This window comes from Rhinoderma darwinii, chromosome 3, assembly GCF_050947455.1.
Source record: "Rhinoderma darwinii isolate aRhiDar2 chromosome 3, aRhiDar2.hap1, whole genome shotgun sequence".
Taxonomy (NCBI): Eukaryota; Metazoa; Chordata; class Amphibia; order Anura; family Rhinodermatidae; genus Rhinoderma; species Rhinoderma darwinii.
In genome coordinates this window covers 70,935,303-70,952,204 of record NC_134689.1, presented here as the reverse complement: position 1 = coordinate 70,952,204, position 16,902 = coordinate 70,935,303, and the positions used below count along the sequence as shown (strand labels likewise).

The 16,902-nt window shown below is 41.6% G+C and overlaps 1 protein-coding gene across 5 annotated transcripts in view; it reads right to left on the bottom strand.

The window, feature by feature from the left end:
* Positions 1-7,345: 7,345 nt before the first annotated feature.
* SPDL1 (spindle apparatus coiled-coil protein 1) overlaps positions 7,346-16,902 on the bottom strand; it is a 70,801-nt gene continuing 61,244 nt past the window's right edge. For all 5 annotated transcript variants that reach the window (XM_075856398.1, XM_075856399.1, XM_075856397.1 and 2 more), the window contains exons 11-12: positions 16,220-16,568; positions 7,346-9,362 (exon numbers count right to left, since the gene is read on the bottom strand). In XM_075856398.1, coding sequence (XP_075712513.1) covers positions 9,212-9,362; positions 16,220-16,568 — 500 coding nt within the window. In that variant the 3' untranslated portion in view covers positions 7,346-9,211. The remainder of the gene's footprint in view (positions 9,363-16,219; positions 16,569-16,902) is intronic.

Here is a 16,902-nt window from a genome sequence, read left to right as displayed (position 1 = left end):
GTCTAGTTTTTTCTTTTTGTGAGACTGTTCAAGAAGATCAACTCTGGGGATTCTTCTGGTGATATGATTGGCCCGGTTGAGAGACCATGTTGGCTAACCCCTATTTTTTAATCTTAATTGTATTTGTTTTTGTTCTTCTGTATAGTGTTCTTCTGAGCTGCAGTTTCTTCTTGCTCTATACATTTCACCAACTGGGATGGCCATGAGTTTTCTTTGCATGATTACTACTGGCATGTAGTATGGTATTGGCAGTAGTAGGCTTACGGAAGGTTTTGGTTTGTATAATTGACCCTATTTTCCCCTCCAAGACTAAATCTAAAAATGTTATTGTGGTTCTATCAAAGTTATGGGTGAAATGTAAATTGTATGGGTTGCAATTTAGAAAATCGATAAATCTTTGAATGTTTGAAATGTCACCCCTCCATATAAATAGGAGGTCGTCGATATATCTACCAAACCATGCTATGTTATGTCCAAATGGGTTATTAGTTGAAAAAATATACTGTTCCTCCCACCATGCCATAGTTAAGTTGGCTATTGATGGGGAGAATTTTGCTCCCATCGATACCCCTCTTAATTGTAAGTAGAATTTGTCATTGAACTGAAAGTAGTTGTTTGTCATCAAAAACATAAGGATGTCTAGTATGTAATTTTGAAAGTTTTTGGTAAAAGTGCTGTACATGGCTAGATGGCCTGGAATGCAATTAACCCCTTTAGGACACAGCCTGTTTTGGCCTTGTGGACACAGCCTATTTTTTCAAATCTGACATGTGTCACTTTATGTGGTAATAACTCCGGAATGCTTTTACCTATCCAAGCGATTCTGAGATTGTTTTCTCGTGACATATTGTACTTTATGTTAGTGAAAAAATTTGGTCGATAAATTCAATATTTATTTGTGAAAAACTTCAAATTTTAGCAAAAATTTGCAAAAATTTGCATTTTTCTAAATTTAAATGTATTTGCTTGTGAAACAGATAGTAATACCACACAAAATAGTTACTAGTTAACATCCCCCATATGTCTACTTTATGTTTGCATCATTTTTTTTCACGTACTTTTATTTTTCTAGGACGTTACAAGGCTTAGAACTTTAGCAGCAATTTCTCATATTTTCAATAAAATTTCAAAAGGCTATTTTTTCAGGGACCAGTTCAGTTCTGAAGTGGCTTTGAGGGCCTTATATATTAGAAAGTCCCCATAAATCACCCCATTTTGAAAACTGCACCCCTCAAGGTATTCAAAACCACATTCAGAAAATATTTTAACCCTTTAGGCGTTTCACAGGAATTAAGGCAAAGTAGAGGTGAAATTTACAAATTTCATTTTTTTTGCCGAAATTCATTTGTAATAAAAAAAAATCTGTAACACAGAAGGTTTTACCAGAGATACGCAACTCAATATTTATTGCCCAGATTCTGCAGATTTTAGAAATATCCAACATGTGGCCCTAGTGTCCTAATGGACTGAAACACAGGCCGCAGAAGCAAAGGAGCAGCTAGTGGATTTCGGGGCCTCCTTTTTTTAGGAATATATTTTAGGCACCATGTCAGGTTTGAGGCGGTCTTGTGGTACCTAAACAGCCGAAACCCCTCCAAAGTGACCCCATTTTGGAAACTACACCCCTCAAGGCATTTTTCTAGGGGTATAGATAGCATATTGACCCCACAGTTTTTTTGCAGAATTTAGTGGAATTAGTCTGTGAAGATGAAAATCACCTATTTTTCTGTGGAAACATAGAATTTTTTCATTTTTACAAGGAATAAAGGAGAAAAAGCACCCCAAAATTTGTAAAGCAATTTCTCCCGATTACGGCAATACCCCATATGTGGTCGTAAACTGATGTTTGGACCCACAGCAGGGCTCAGGAGGGAAGGAGCGCCTTTTGGATTTTGGAGCGCAGATTTTGCTGGATTGGTTTTCAGTGCCATGTCGGGTTTGCAACGCCCCGGAGGGACCAAAACAGTGTAAACCCCCCAAAAGTGACCCCATTTTGGAATCTACACCCCTCAAGGAATTTTTCTAGGGGTATAGTGAGATTTTGGCCCCTCAGGATCTTTTTTAGAGCTAAGGTGACCAAAAAACAGCGATTTTGGCGCTTTAAATTCTTTATTTATTACAGCGTTCACCGTGCGCAATAAATTACGTTTTAATTTATTCTGCCGGTCGGTACGATTATGGCGATACCATATGTGTATAGATTTTTTTACGTTTTGCAGCGTTTGCACAATAAAATTAAGTTTCTATAAAATAATTTATTTTCTGGGACACGCTATTTTGAGCCGTAACGTTTTTATTTTTTCGTCAAAAAAGCTGTGGGAGGTCTTGTTTTTTGCGGGACGGGTTGTAGTTTTTATTGGTACCATTTTGGGGTAAATGCGACTTTTTGATCACTTTTTATTCTATATCTTGGGAGGGGTGGTGACCAAAAAATAGCGATGCTGACAGTTTTCCGTTTATTTTGTTTGCGGCGTTCACCGTGCGGAAAAATTAACATTATAGTTTCATAGATTGGGTCGTTACGAACGCGGCGATACCAAATATGTGTACTTTTTTTTAACGTTTTCATTTTTTCCCTATAATAAATGACTTATTATAGGAAAACAAAACCTTTTATTTTTACACTTTTATAAAACATTTTTATTAACTTTTTTTTACTTTTTACACTTTATATTTTTGTTTATTAACTTTTTTTTTACTTTTTACACTTTCTTTTTTTGACCTGCAGCTCTGATCACTGCTAGAATACATTACACTACCTAGGTAGTGTAACGTATTCCAACTGTCAGTGTGACGTCAGTCACTCTGACAGTTGGTCTACGAGGATCAACAGAGGCTGATCCTCATAGGCTGACATACATGGCAGACCTGGGGGCCGTTGTCTGGCCCCCGGGTGCCATCACAAGCATCAGAAGCCCCCACGATTGCATGGGGGCTGCTGATGCGCTACAAACCCGCTACATGCGGAGATCGCAATCGAGCCCCGCATGTAACGGGTTAATTGCCGAAATCAGCGGCGATGAGCCGCTGATCGGCAACACTGGAGAGTGTCAGCTGTCGGGGACAGCTGATCTCCAAGTTCCCGATGCACACTGTCGCCGACAGTGTGCATCGGGAACGGCACAGTGACTTTCTGTCACTCTGACAGGAAGCCTATCAGGACCAGCCGAAGGTTGGTCCTGATGGGCTTCTGTCCATGGCAGACCCGGAAGCCATTGTTTGGCTTCCGTTTGCCATACTAACTATCGGCAGACCCCGCGATTTCGGACGGGGGTCTGCCGATATGTTAGAAACCCCTAAAATTCGGCGATTGCACCCGATCGCCGAATTTAAGGGGTTAATGCGCCGAAATCAGCGGCAAAGGACCGCTGGCCGGCAAGAGGGGAGTGTCAGCTGTCGGCGACAGCTGACCTCCTGGTTCCCGGTGCACACTGTCGCCGACAGTGTGCACCGGGATTAACTCAGTAACTGTACGTCCTCGTGCGGGAAGTAACTTCCCGCAACGACGTACAGTTACGTCCTGGTGCGGGTAGGGGTTAAGACCTGTTATATATAAACATCCCAGACATGGCAGTCAGTTCATCCCAGCCATGACTAAGAACGCAGCTAGCGTTTGAAACGCGTAGGCTTCCTCCATCCTCTCACTTCTCTCCCAGCACTTGAGGACATCATTCCGATCGACCTCTTTTAATTGAATACAATTTTCATTAAACTTGGAACAAGTTCCTTTTTAGTTGCAGCCACGCTGGATCCAAACCACCTTCTCTTGCATAATATATTTATATGTTATTATATATGTTCTTTTATATTTTATTAAGCATGTTCCGCTTTGTTGAAAAAAACGCTTTGCATAATGTGCTCTGTCTGACCCTTGACCCGCCCGTATTGGCGGTTCTTTTCTCCCTCTTTGTTTGTGTTGTTCGCCAATTAGTCCTCATTTCCCTTTGTATTTAAACGTGTGTGTATCGCAACATGTGTATTGGCCGGATGAAGACGCCAGTTCGGCGTTGAAACGCGTAGCCCTGTCTTTTGCAATAAATACCTTTAATTCAAGTCCGTTCTACCTCGACATCCTCACTAGCAGCGCCGTTGGTCCTTTTGTCCTACTGCAATCAGCCATAATGAAACCAGACAGGGTTGCCCTCTCCCCATTGCTGTACGTCCTAGTCATTGAGCATCTCATGGCCTCCATCCGGGGCAGCTCGGATATTAATGGTATACTCATAGGTGGGACGGAATATAAGTGCTCTGCATTTGCTGATGACCTTTTGGTCTATCTTACGAACCCGCATGTATCTCTCCCATCGTTGATGTCCGAGCTGGCCCGTTTTGGATCATGGGTCAACTTTAAGCTTAACTTCAAGTCCGAGGCTCTGAATGTATCTCTTCCGCCCTCGACACTATCACTCCTCAAAAGGAATTTCCCGTTTTCCTGGCCTTCTAGGGGTATCATGTATTTAGGAGTGCGTATAAGTTCTGACCTCTCCCAACTGTTTACTAATAACTTTGCCCCTTTACTGGGCAAGTTCCGCACTGATCTCGCTTCATGGCATAAAAAGGAATTCTCCTGGTTTGGCCGTATTAATATCATTAAAATGTCACTCCTCCCCAAGTTGCTGTATCTCCTGCAGACAATCTCCATCCCCTCTTATTGGCTGCGTAACCAACAGTGCTTTGGATCCTTCATCTGGCCAACGGGTCATCCCCGCCTGAGTAGGACAACTCTCACTCGCTCCAGGGATGCAGGTGGGGTTGGTCTGCCTTTATTATTTGGCGTCGACTCATGCTCGTGTTCTCTACTTTTTTCATAATCTTGATTCTAACCTCTGGGTTGTTGGCCCAGAGGCTCTGTGCCCGTACCCACTCTACCTTGCCATGGATCCTGCCTGGGAACAGAGACCTGACTCCCTTGTTGTTTTTCATACCCTCCTGGCACTACGCTCTTCTGGTAAGGGGGGGGGGTTCGCTCGTGGATCCACTGGGGTCATTGATCCCTGTTACCGACAACCCAGCATTTCCTGCTGGGGAGGCACGTCTCTCCTTCTTAGGCAGGTCTTCCACTAATCCCATGTAGATCACTCAGGTCCTCTCTGATTCTTCTTTGCTCCCTTTAACTATTTGCCCGATCTAAATGCCCTGCCCCCGTCACATATTTCAATACGCCCAATTAAAACATTTCTATAGTGCTACTAAACGCCAGGCTCCCCTTCATCGCCCACTTACGGACTTTGAGGGTTTGTGTGTTTCCACCCGGCCCCCTGCCCATGCTATCTCTACACTCTAAATTACTCCTAATCCAGCGATCCCCTCACCTCCCATCCTTCTGTAAGGCTTGGGAGGCTGAATTGAACATGACATTTACTGACACACAGTGGAGGCGATCTTTTCACTTGTCTCAGAAAGCCTCGATCGAGATACGAGCCCAGGAAACCAGCTACAAAATTCTCTCTAGGTGGGATCGGGTCCCTTCTGCCCTACATAAATGGTACCAGTCTGTACCTGACACATGTTGGCGTTGTGGGGCGCTCCATGGCCCATATTTGGTGGAGTTGCCCCTCCCTACGGAATTTTTGGGAGGCAATTCTTCAAATCATACTGGAGGTCTCGGTCCCTAGCTCCCCCGAGGCGGCCATTCTATTTACGTTCCCTGTGCCACTATCCATCTACAAGCGCTCCCTAATTAGGCACCTCCTTCAGGCTGCTAAATCAGTTATTCCACGCAAGTGGAAGGCGGCGGCTCCACCACTGGATGATTGGTTTCAGGAGGTTGCCTTGATACAACGTATGGAACACTTCCTGGCTCAGTCCCCGGCTGCCTCTGCACGATATATAGCTGTTGTCTCCATGGCTTTCCTCCCTCTCCTCTCCCACCTACCGCACTGTAGTGCCCTGAGGCCAGTGCCCCTCCCTCCCCACGAGATTTTGTCTGTGAGGAGATTGTATGCGGGGGTGAAGGGGATTGCTGGCCTGCTTGGTTCACTCAGGTGTTTATTAAGTGTATGGCTGCCTTTTCTTGCTTTTACGTATCCATGTGTTATCCGGAGCTGGAGTCCAGGCTCACCGCAAACTACCCCGGTTTCTTCCCTACCTGGTCTGTCTTCTATTTTGTTTGTTTTTCCCTTTCTTCTGGTGTCTATTGTGAGTGGTGATTTGCATCCTGTGCGGATGCTCACATGCTATGGCGTTTCAAGATGTACGGGAAGATTACTTATCGCACACGGTTTTGCTCACCACTTCCTTTTCAGTATCACTCCTTTCCGTTAGGATGGCTGTTGTGGTGTGTGCCCTTGATGGGTTGTGATGTTTACCCTACTGTTAAGGCTGCGCCCTATTTGTCATGTTCCTTTATTAGGACACAATTTTTCTGTATGTTTTTGTAACTGTATTAAAACCAATAAAACTTTTAATTGGGAAAAAAAAACAAAAAAAAAAACTTTGGCAGTAAAAAAAAAAAAAATTAAACAGAGGCAGGGCTTCAAGAACAGTACAAAGATGGAAGACCTGGGCGTCTTCATGAGACCCCAGGCTGCCATGACAACCATCGGCAGCCCCCTAATTTGAACAATTTAAATGCAGCGGTCACGATTGAGTGCAGCATTTAAGGTGTTAAACTGGCAGAGTCAAAGTGATAGTTGATTCCGCCTTTTGCAGTGAGGTATTGGCTGTATTACACAGCAGACACCTGCTGAGTATGGAGCGTGCTCAGGCCTTGAGCCCGCTCCATACTTCCCCTTAATGGCTACCATGTACATGGTATGTAGTTAAGGGGTTAAGTTATATAGGGTTGGCCATTTTCAAAGCTTCTCCTAGAGAGGAGGCAGAAGCAGTGAAACAGAACAATCCGCCTATACAAGCTATGACAGGGAGGGGGGAAGAGCTGCAGCACGAAGGACACGCCCCAGAGCTGTCAGCCTAAACATCATCAAGCAGAGCAATTGGCACAATGACTAGGGAGATCTCTAGATCCATGAAAGATACGGGGCTGGTTCTAGCTTTGATAGTAAGAGATTGTCATGCACGGTCTGATTTTTGAAGTCTACCATAAGTAAGCTATTTATCAGGTCTGAGGTTTGTGGGTTTCATAGAATAATTTTATTAGTAACTTGCGGTTTTAGGGATTACAATGGTATTTTTACTGTATTTTTCATATTTAATTCAATTCAAAGCATATGTTCTGAGATATCAAAAAATAGTAGATAAAAATATCTTTCTATAATATCATTCTGAAATAAAAAAGGTGAACTTTCGCTGTACTAGAGAGCAAAGTAAAACATAAAAACTTAACCAATAGGTGATTCAAATGTAATACCATTTTAACAAAAAAAAAAACAAAACTGAAAAATGATACAATTGCCAGAAATAATTTTATTCATACAGAGCAATTCAGCTTTCTTGCAGAAAACAAAGTCTGTCGTATACAGGTCTGGACCTTAGCGAATAATAAATTAACCTTTCCAGACAGAATACACCTATACAGTGAATATACAATCCATGGGGCTACATGAGTGCATAAAATCTGAAAAATCTATCACAAGGAAAGTGGGGCACATTAAGAAAAATCTTAACATATACACAAATATACACATAAAAATACACAGAAATTAAGAGAAATTCATGTATAAAATTAATGATATCTTCTACTCAACAAAAAAAAGACAAAGTCTACACATTGCTGGGTACTGCAATACAATGCATGGAACACTGAAACAATAAGTATGGGGGGGGGGTCCCTTCTTTTACATGTCTCGTATTCAATAGCTTTGAAGACTACTACAAAAATGTAAAACTATGTGCACATTTCAAACAAAACATTGATCATTTATTAAAATTCAGCAATGCATGAAGCCAGCAATAGAAGTGTGCTCTGCCGCGGGTATTAAATAAAATAAATTGAAGATCCAGTATTCGAATACAATATTTTGATAAATGTGAAGTGTTTTTTTTGTTTGTTACAAGTAAAGCTTAGAGATTATCCAGGCTTTTTTAAATTGGCAGCAGGGAAGGGACTGGTGCTACAAAATAAACGAATAGAAACTCACCTCCTGGAGTGCCCCCGCTCCAGCGCTAAGGTCCCATTCTCCACTGCTCTGATCCCAAAAGCAACAGTCACGTATTGCTGTAGCAAATATCTGGCCTCTGACAGAATGGTAGACGTGACCGCTGCAGGAGACGCCAGGACGGGAGAAGTGGAGATCGAGACCTCATCACTGGCTGGGGATCAGACTTCCAGGGGTGAGTTTGTTAGCTTATTATCTAACACCATCCCCTGCTGCCAATTTTAAAAGGTCTCACAGATAACCTCTTTAATCACTGTATAAATGAGAAGATATGCAACTTTGTGTTCAAGTCCCTCAGAACATTTGCTTTCTGTCAGTGAATACAAACATTCTTTTTTACATCAAGCGACTAAACCAGATCCCATTAAAAGTCCAATAACACAGGTTTCTGGTTGATTACTAGAGAGCGGCCTTCATAAGTATCCTTAGGTTTACTGAGCAGCACCCAGAAAACGCATTAAAAAAAAGGGGTAACTTGTAAATTCATATGCTGTTTTGCTGCGTGTTTTGGCCATGTGGCAAACTACAGCCATGTGTGAATGCAACCACACACTTTGAGCCATAAACCTGTGTCAGCTGGAAACGATCAGGCAGGATTTGAACCTCTACATATTAACAATGAATACTTCCATCCACTGGCCGGAAACAAGAGATTTTTGGAATGGTAAGGTATTGAAACCAGGTCTATTACAAAGTTGCAGTACTTTTCATCCTTAGTAACATTAACACGCAGGTCGGTATGAAGTCAGAATTTACTATATTGCTGGTTACCTCTGAAACACAGGAAAAACTCTCCCTTGCTTGCTTGTCTGGAGTATCCCAAAGACTAGGCAAATTAGCTATTTATATACAGTCCTGCATTCTGGAATAAAACAATCTCGTGACAGTACAATGCACCATCCCTTGTAATGTTCTTTTGTCATACAGAGTTGAAACAGGTTAATAATGGTTCATACATTACCCTTACATTGTCCCAATTTAACCACTTTCTAAAATAGAGAAAATGTCACTGTATTTAAAAAGTGTGTGTGTGTGTGTGTGTGTGTGTGTGTGTGTGTGTGTGTGTGTGTGTGTGTGTGTGTGTGTGTGTGTGTGTGTGTGTGTGTGTGTGTGTGAGAGAGAGAGAGTGTGGTAAATTAAAGCAGAACAATGTACTACTGCTGCGGACATTGTGTTACGGAGGTGGGTTTTGAAGACACATGGAGAACAGTTTGAGCTCTAGGTCTTGATTTCCTCTCACACTTTCGCAAGTCTCCCTCCTCATCAGCTTTTGTTGGTTCACAGCTTGTATCTCCAGCAGACGACCTACAGGTAAACAGTCATTCTAATTTCAAAACGGTTATGTTGAAAGAATGGCAAGAGATTTCAGGACAGATCTGGTCGGACAGTGTACATTTATTGCCTTTGCTGGAAACAAGTTAATGCCACTATTACAGCATTTAGACAAGTCACGCGATGGTGGCATACCGAGCAAATCAAAGACTGAAAACCAAAATGCTAACTAAAAATATAAAATTGCTTACTAAAGCCCCTTCGTTTCATATGGATAGAAACTCGTCCCCCCATAACCCATATGGCTATGTCCATCACCATACATATGACGTGGTCTTTCTAAAAGTCTATCAATACGTTTTAGCAACCAATTAAATCACCGCTTTTATTTTCAAACATGATCCGCTGGAAAAAATAAAATTAGAGCTCGAATCTCCTTTAGCTATCCAATTAAAACGAGCTATTCTAGCAACCAGAGTATCACTCCCCAAGTAATAGCATCATTGTTGAAACCTGCACACCGATAAGGAAGCAGAATTTTTCGACTCTTTTCGCAGGAGTCTACTGTCCACAGCTAAAATACAGCAATTACCCACTTGACATAATCCCCGAAATTAATATTGTAATGTCAGGGGTCAGCAACCTTCGGCTAGAATAGTAAACCCTTTGGCTGTCAGAGCACGATAGGAGTAGTAGTTTCTCAACAGCTAGAGTGCCGAAGTTTGCTGACGCGTGTCACGCTCCATACTATACTGCAGAAGTAATAAAAAAAATATATTAACACCATGCATCAATGTCCTGTTCTGTGCATGCGCACAACGGGACACCATAGCGGCACGTGCTCAGTAACTAGATTTGAGGCCTGGACAAGGAAAGAAGCGTATCTGACCATACGTGACGGGTGCATGCGTGCTCAGACGGCATTCAGAGCGGGCCAGTTTTCAGTGGTGGTTGTACATAAGTAGAGGGCCGAACAAACCTGCTCGATTATTACCATAGAGGGTTTGCAGACCGTTATTTACGGTCAGAGGAGAGGTTTAGGGGAGGAAATAACGGCAATGAACTTTTGACAGCAGCGGCCAGCGAGGGGTGAGGAGAGTTTAATAGGTGAAATGCTGGTGACAGGTTCCCTTTAAACTTACGTTCTCCTTCTTAGACTTTTATAAAAACCTAACCTCATTAGATCAGCCGCTCTCATACCCAATATATTTATCCTATCCATTCCCTTCACCATTAAATAACCACACTTGATAGATAACTGCTTGCTGCAAGTCATGTAGCATATCCAAACGTCTGGTTGTACTCACATAGTCTTCATTTATACTGGCGTTTGAAAAACTCATTCTCCTCTTAGTCATTGTTTACCAAATTCAAGACAAGTTCCATGGTGCTGGGAGCCATTCCAGTTTTTGATAAATATGCGAGGAGGCCATTATGAATGCAAGCTAATGGTGGCACAAAACACAGAACTTAAAGAGGCTCTGTCACCAGATTTTGCAACCCCTATCTGCTATTGCAGCAGATAGGCGCTGCAATGTAGATTACAGTAACGTTTTTATTTTTAAAAAACGAGCATTTTTGGCCAAGTTATGACCATTTTCGTATTTATGCAAATGAGGCTTGCAAAAGTACAACTGGGCGTGTTGAAAAGTAAAAGTACAACTGGGCGTGTATTATGTGCGTACATCGGGGCGTGTTTACTACTTTTACTAGCTGGGCGTTGTGTATAGAAGTGTCATCCACTTCTCTTCACAACGCCCAGCTTCTGGCAGTGCAGCACTGTGACGTCACTCACAGGTCCTGCATCGTGTCGGCACTAGAGGCTACAGATGATTCTGCAGCAGCATCGGCGTTTGCAGGTAAGTCGATGTAGCTACTTAGCTGCAAATGCTGATGCTGCTGCAGAATCAAGTGTAGCCTCTGGTGCCGACACGATGCAGGACCTGTGAGTGACGTCACAGTGCTGCACTGCCAGAAGCTGGGCGTTGTGAAGAGAAGTGGATGATACTTCTATACACAACGCCCAGCTAGTAAAAGAAGTAAACACGCCCCGATGTACGCACATAATACACGCCCAGTTGTACTTTTACTTTTCAACACGCCCAGTTGTACTTTTGCAAGCCTCATTTGCATAAATACGAAAATGGTCATAACTTGGCCAAAAATGCTCGTTTTTTAAAAATAAAAACGTTACTGTAATCTACATTGCAGCGCCTATCTGCTGCAATAGCAGATAGGGGCTGCAAAATCTGGTGACAGAGCCTCTTTAAGGCTATGGACACCTTTGCACCTATTTTTTTTTTTTTCGATGTTATTTTTTTTTTGCACAAAATACAGGATTTTTGAGCACTCTTACAATAAATTTTTTCGTCCAGTCCATTGGCGGAACACACAGACCATGGGTATGGGCTGTTGCCACTAAGAGGTGTGACACCAAGAAAAAAAAAAGCGTTAGCCCGTCCTACAGTATATGCCTCTCCTACAGGCACTGACCTAGTCAGTCAGTCTCTACAGAAACAATAGGAAGTAGAGGCAGAACATAGGGTAATAGAACGATAATATAAGAATCAGAAGAAAACCTTGTCTGCCTATGAATATGAACTTCAGAAAAAAAAAAAAAAAAAGTGGCAGCTCAATCGACTGGACGATAAAAGAATCCCATTTTCTTATTTGTTTTGTTGGGGACACAGACCATGGGACGTCGCAAAGTAGTCCACATGGGTGGAGACTGAAAATAAAGGACATGAGCATCTACTGCACAGATGCCCCCAACAACCTTGTGACCAGGGTAAGCATCCGTGGATGCAAAGGTATGCACCCCATAGAATTTGGTGAACGTGTGCGAAGCCGACCAGAGAAGCCTGATGGCGAGGTCCCAGCTTCCTGGTTTAGGAGCAGGACAAGCCTTAGTTTGCTCCTCAAAAGGAGTACCGAGAGAGTCAATGAAGCGGGGTCCAAAGGATTGCAGAAGTGTTGGAGTCTGCCATAGGAAGAGTAGTGGGTTTGGCAAAGACGGGAGGATCTACATTCGCCCATTTTGAGGAAATATCCTCTGGAAAAGTATACATAGGATCCAGGCGAGAGGTCTGGGCAAAGAGCTTATCAGAATGTTTCCAATCCTTGGAGTCTACCTCTTCAAACTTTGAGTGTGAGGGAAAAGGTTTGTGCAATCACCTGAGGCAAAAGGTGGTAAAAAAGTTTCCACAGGGGGAGACGAGGCCACATCTGTAAGATGTAGAGACTGGTCTCCATAGAGGAAAACTTAGAAGATTGCTCATCATCCAACTTCAAAATTGGAATCCAAGGATTCACCCTTGGACAAGGGCCCCGAGTGAGGGGACGAAGCAGTCGATCGGTGAAGAAAGATTAAGCAGGCGATACTGAGGGCAGGCGAGACCGCTCGGATCTGACCCATTTAGGAGGCCTGCAGCGGGAAGAAGATGCAGACAGAGTAACTTGAAAGTTGGTCGGCAAGGTGAACCCATGGACTGTGTGACATTGAAGAGGTCACCAATGACCCTGGAGTGGGGAATGAGCTCATTGTGGTTCGGTTCGCGAATTAGGCATGGGCATTGTTGGGCATGTCCGAGATAGGTCGGCCACAGGGTGAGCTTTCACAAATGCTTGGCCTCGAGTCCAGCAAGCATCTCACTTGGGGTGAGGTTGACATGAGAATTTTTGGCCACACGTGAAAACAGGCAAAGCGAACTACATAAAGGTTCCCGTCAAGAGGATTCACCTGTGGAGTCTGACATGGCAGTAAAGGGGTCACCACGTTCCTCAGTTACAACGGTGACTTTATGTCCACTCAATATAGTGCAAGAGGAGGGCTGTGACTCTTTGAACCAGTAAATTAAGGTATGGGAGCATATACCTAGAACGCTCTGTGTCTAAGAAGGGTTTAGGAATGAAGGAGGGGGTGTCAAAGGCAGATCCTACAAGTATGCATAATAAACAATGTAGTCCCAAGGCCAACAGTAGCAGCCATGGGGAGGTTCTGTGATGCGTCTCCGCTCGTCTGTGAGAAGCAGAGAGCAGGAGATTATGACCCAGTCCATTGCATTTGTTTGCCGGTGGTCACATGACTGCCATGCACTAATCGTTAGCCAGGAGCACGAGTCCAGCCCCCTGACGGAGCCGAAAAATATGGCGGCCCGCATAGGGAAATGGCGATCGTGGACATGGGGAACAGTTTCCCCACCTAATAACTGGGAAGGGACACGGTCCGTAGCGGCAATGCGAGAAGCAGTCACCTGACACTGGAGCGCCAGGAAGAGAAGAGTGCAAAAAAAAAAAAAATGTGAACTCTGCCTAAGAGTGACCTGTTTCTTACCTACATAAGCATATCTCCTCCAGACATTAGATTAAAAATTACCCTCCATTGTCCGCTACGCTTTCCTTACTAACACATACAAGTCACCATTTAATAACCTTCATAAATTACCCATCTAGGTTTTAACTAAGAAAAATAAAATCATAAGGTTACGACAAACCACGATCTCTAACAAGACAAATAAAAAGTATGTGACAGTGACTTTCCATAAATCATTTCAATAAACTTATGAGTTAAAACGCTATTACCAAACACTGCCATTGCTGGAGTTAGTCATGGCTCATTTATTCCCCTTAGTTAGAAGTGTCAATACAATTATTTATACAGTAAATATTTTTAATATTTCTTTATAATTCTTGGGGTAGGGCAACGTTTGACTACTCCTACCCTTTCCTATATCGTCGATTAAACCACTTTTCCCCTAAACAGATTATGTCCCCCAGTCCACTGCTCCGTTATTTCAAAATTTAATTTAGAACATTGAACTATGAAAAAAAAAAAAAAAAAGACAGACAGACAGCCTTTATCTACATGTATTGAGGGAATCGTGTGGTCTAATGGATAGATCGTTGTATTTCATCTTCTTAGACTCTCTCATAAGAGGGTCAGTGCCAAATGCTTGGAGGACGGCTGATGTAGCAATATTTAAGAAGGTTGAACCAGGTAACTATAGCCTGGTAAGTCTGACATCTGTGGTATATAAAATCTTTAAAAGGTATTCTAAGGGATGGACTGGAAAATTACATAGCATTAAATTATCGAATAACCAGCATAGATTAATGAAAAACAGGTTGTATCTAACAATTGACATTTAGAGTCTTTAATCTACAGAATACCATATGGTATTGAGGGTCTTAAAAAAGTTTAGAATTGAATGAGGTTTTAACTGAAGAAAACACAACTAGTTTATCAAGGGCAAGCCTTCTAAGATCAACCTAAGAAACAAATGTAATGTTGAACCCCTTCAGGATGAAGACATTTTTGGATTTTTCAGTATCGATTTTCACTCGACGCCTTCCAAGAGCTAGAACTCTTATTTTGCGGTCAATAGAGTGGCGTGAGGGCTTATTTTTTGCGGGAGGAGTGGTTTCTATTGGTAGCATTTAAAGTATCATATAATGTACTGGGAACTGAAACAAAATTCTTTGAGGGCTGAAATTGGAAAAAATAGAGATTACTCAATTGTTTTTTGGGTTTCATTTTTACAAATTTCACCATTTGGTAAAAACAACAACTTCACTTTATTCCGTGGCTCAAAATGATTACAGCGATACAAAATTATATATATATATATATATATATATATATATATATATATATATATTTTTTTTTTTTTTTTTTTTTACCACTTTTAAAAGGAAAAAAATTTGATTTGTGTCACTACATTCTGAGAGCCAGAACTTTTTTCTTTTTCTATCGATTCCTGCCGTCACACCGCTCATTTTTTGTGGGACGAGCTGCAGTTTTTATCGGTATTATTTTTTGGTACATGTAATTTATTTATACATTTTTAGAACTTTTTTTTGGGAGCGAAGCACCAATAAAAACAAACGATTTTGGTGTTTTAAATGGTTTCGTTTTTATGGTGTTCACCGTGCGCGTTAAATAAGGCTATATTTTAATAGTTCAGACTTTTACGAACGCAGCGATACCAATTATGTTAACTTATTTATTTTTTACATTACTCGAGGAAAAATAGTTTTTTTTTTGGGGAACTTAATTTCTTAACATTCTCTCCTTTGATGCTACTTTGTCTCACATTACATGAAAAAAAATTATATTTAAACATTTCGTACCAGAAGATCAGCGCTCTTTCTCCCTATGTACTCAACTGTTTCAGTCAGTCCCATACACAGAGGAGTGGCAGAGCACATACTTAACCACCGCTTTATTTAATGTCCTCCTCACTGCGGTCGAGCAATGAGTGATGAGGGATCCTGGACCCTGCTTTTCGCGATCGTTGCGGGTCCCAGCGATCAGACAACGTATCGGTGGAGAGGTGATAATTTGACAATTCTTTAAAAAGGCCTCATAATTGTTCCTCTTTAAAAATTGTTCAAGGCTAGTAGTTTTGTCATGTTATACATTTCTAAGATTTCAAATAACACTGGTTACAAGACTAAACCTCTTGGCATTAACAAAATTTAATCACTTGAGGGGGTGGGGGGGAGAAAAAAAAGTGCATACAGACATTTAAAATTAGCTTATTAAATTAGTGCATCTTGCTAAGAATTAAAAGCTGAAGTCGATATTGGTAATACTCAAAATTCAGTGCCGAGTTAACATACATAATTTTGTGTACATATTAAATTAAATTACAAATCACATTTAAAAAAAAAAAAAAAAGGTAAAATAATCAATTTTTTATAAAAAACAAAATCACGATTTTTTGAAAGGACTGAAAATTTTAAGGCGAGGCAGCCAAAAAATAGGAAATAGACACCATGCAAAGTTTAAGAAAAACAGAAAGAGCCGGATAGTATAGTTGATAAAGCGACAGATAAAAGACTTAGGTCTTCCTTGAATGCTGTGATCAATAACTTGAGGTGGCACTGACCTGGGGGAGATGGCGAAGTCCTTATTACTTAATGTTTGCGTGTCATTTAGATCATCTGCTATTCTTACTCTCTTCCTCTCTTTTTTTATAGGTTGGGTACTGCAGGGTTGGTCTGGACTCATAGGTGCATTAGACACATCTTGTTCTGTAGACGGTGCAGGTTTCACTTCAGGAAAGCAGGAATTACTTTCTGACAACAAGACTACATTTTCTTTTTCTTTGGGATTACGGTTAGGAACAGGATCAATAACATTGACAGGCAGATCTTTACTATTAGCTACATCTTCAGCTGGACAGTCAAGTGGAAGCTGTTCCCGTCTTCGTCTCTGAGTTCGAACTTTACCAATTTCTAAAAAATAGGAAAATATAATAGGAGTAATAAATAACTAATAAAGGCACAGAAGGTAAATCAGTTCATTCCAAAGTTAAATTACAAAAAACTCAATTCATAATAGAATCACATAATGGTAATTTCATTCTGCAAGCATGGTTTAACTGACTTTGGCATCTAGCTCTCTAGAGCAGTGCTTTTTGGTAAGGCGCGACTGGCTAGGCAGTTTTGATAGAAGGGAATATATGCCGCAAAGAACTTGCACTGGCTGCACCAATCTAAGGTTTAGAAACATAACGGACTCCTTTTGTGCTTGCTTATTTTCGTGTTTCATTGGGTTCAAGAAACTAAT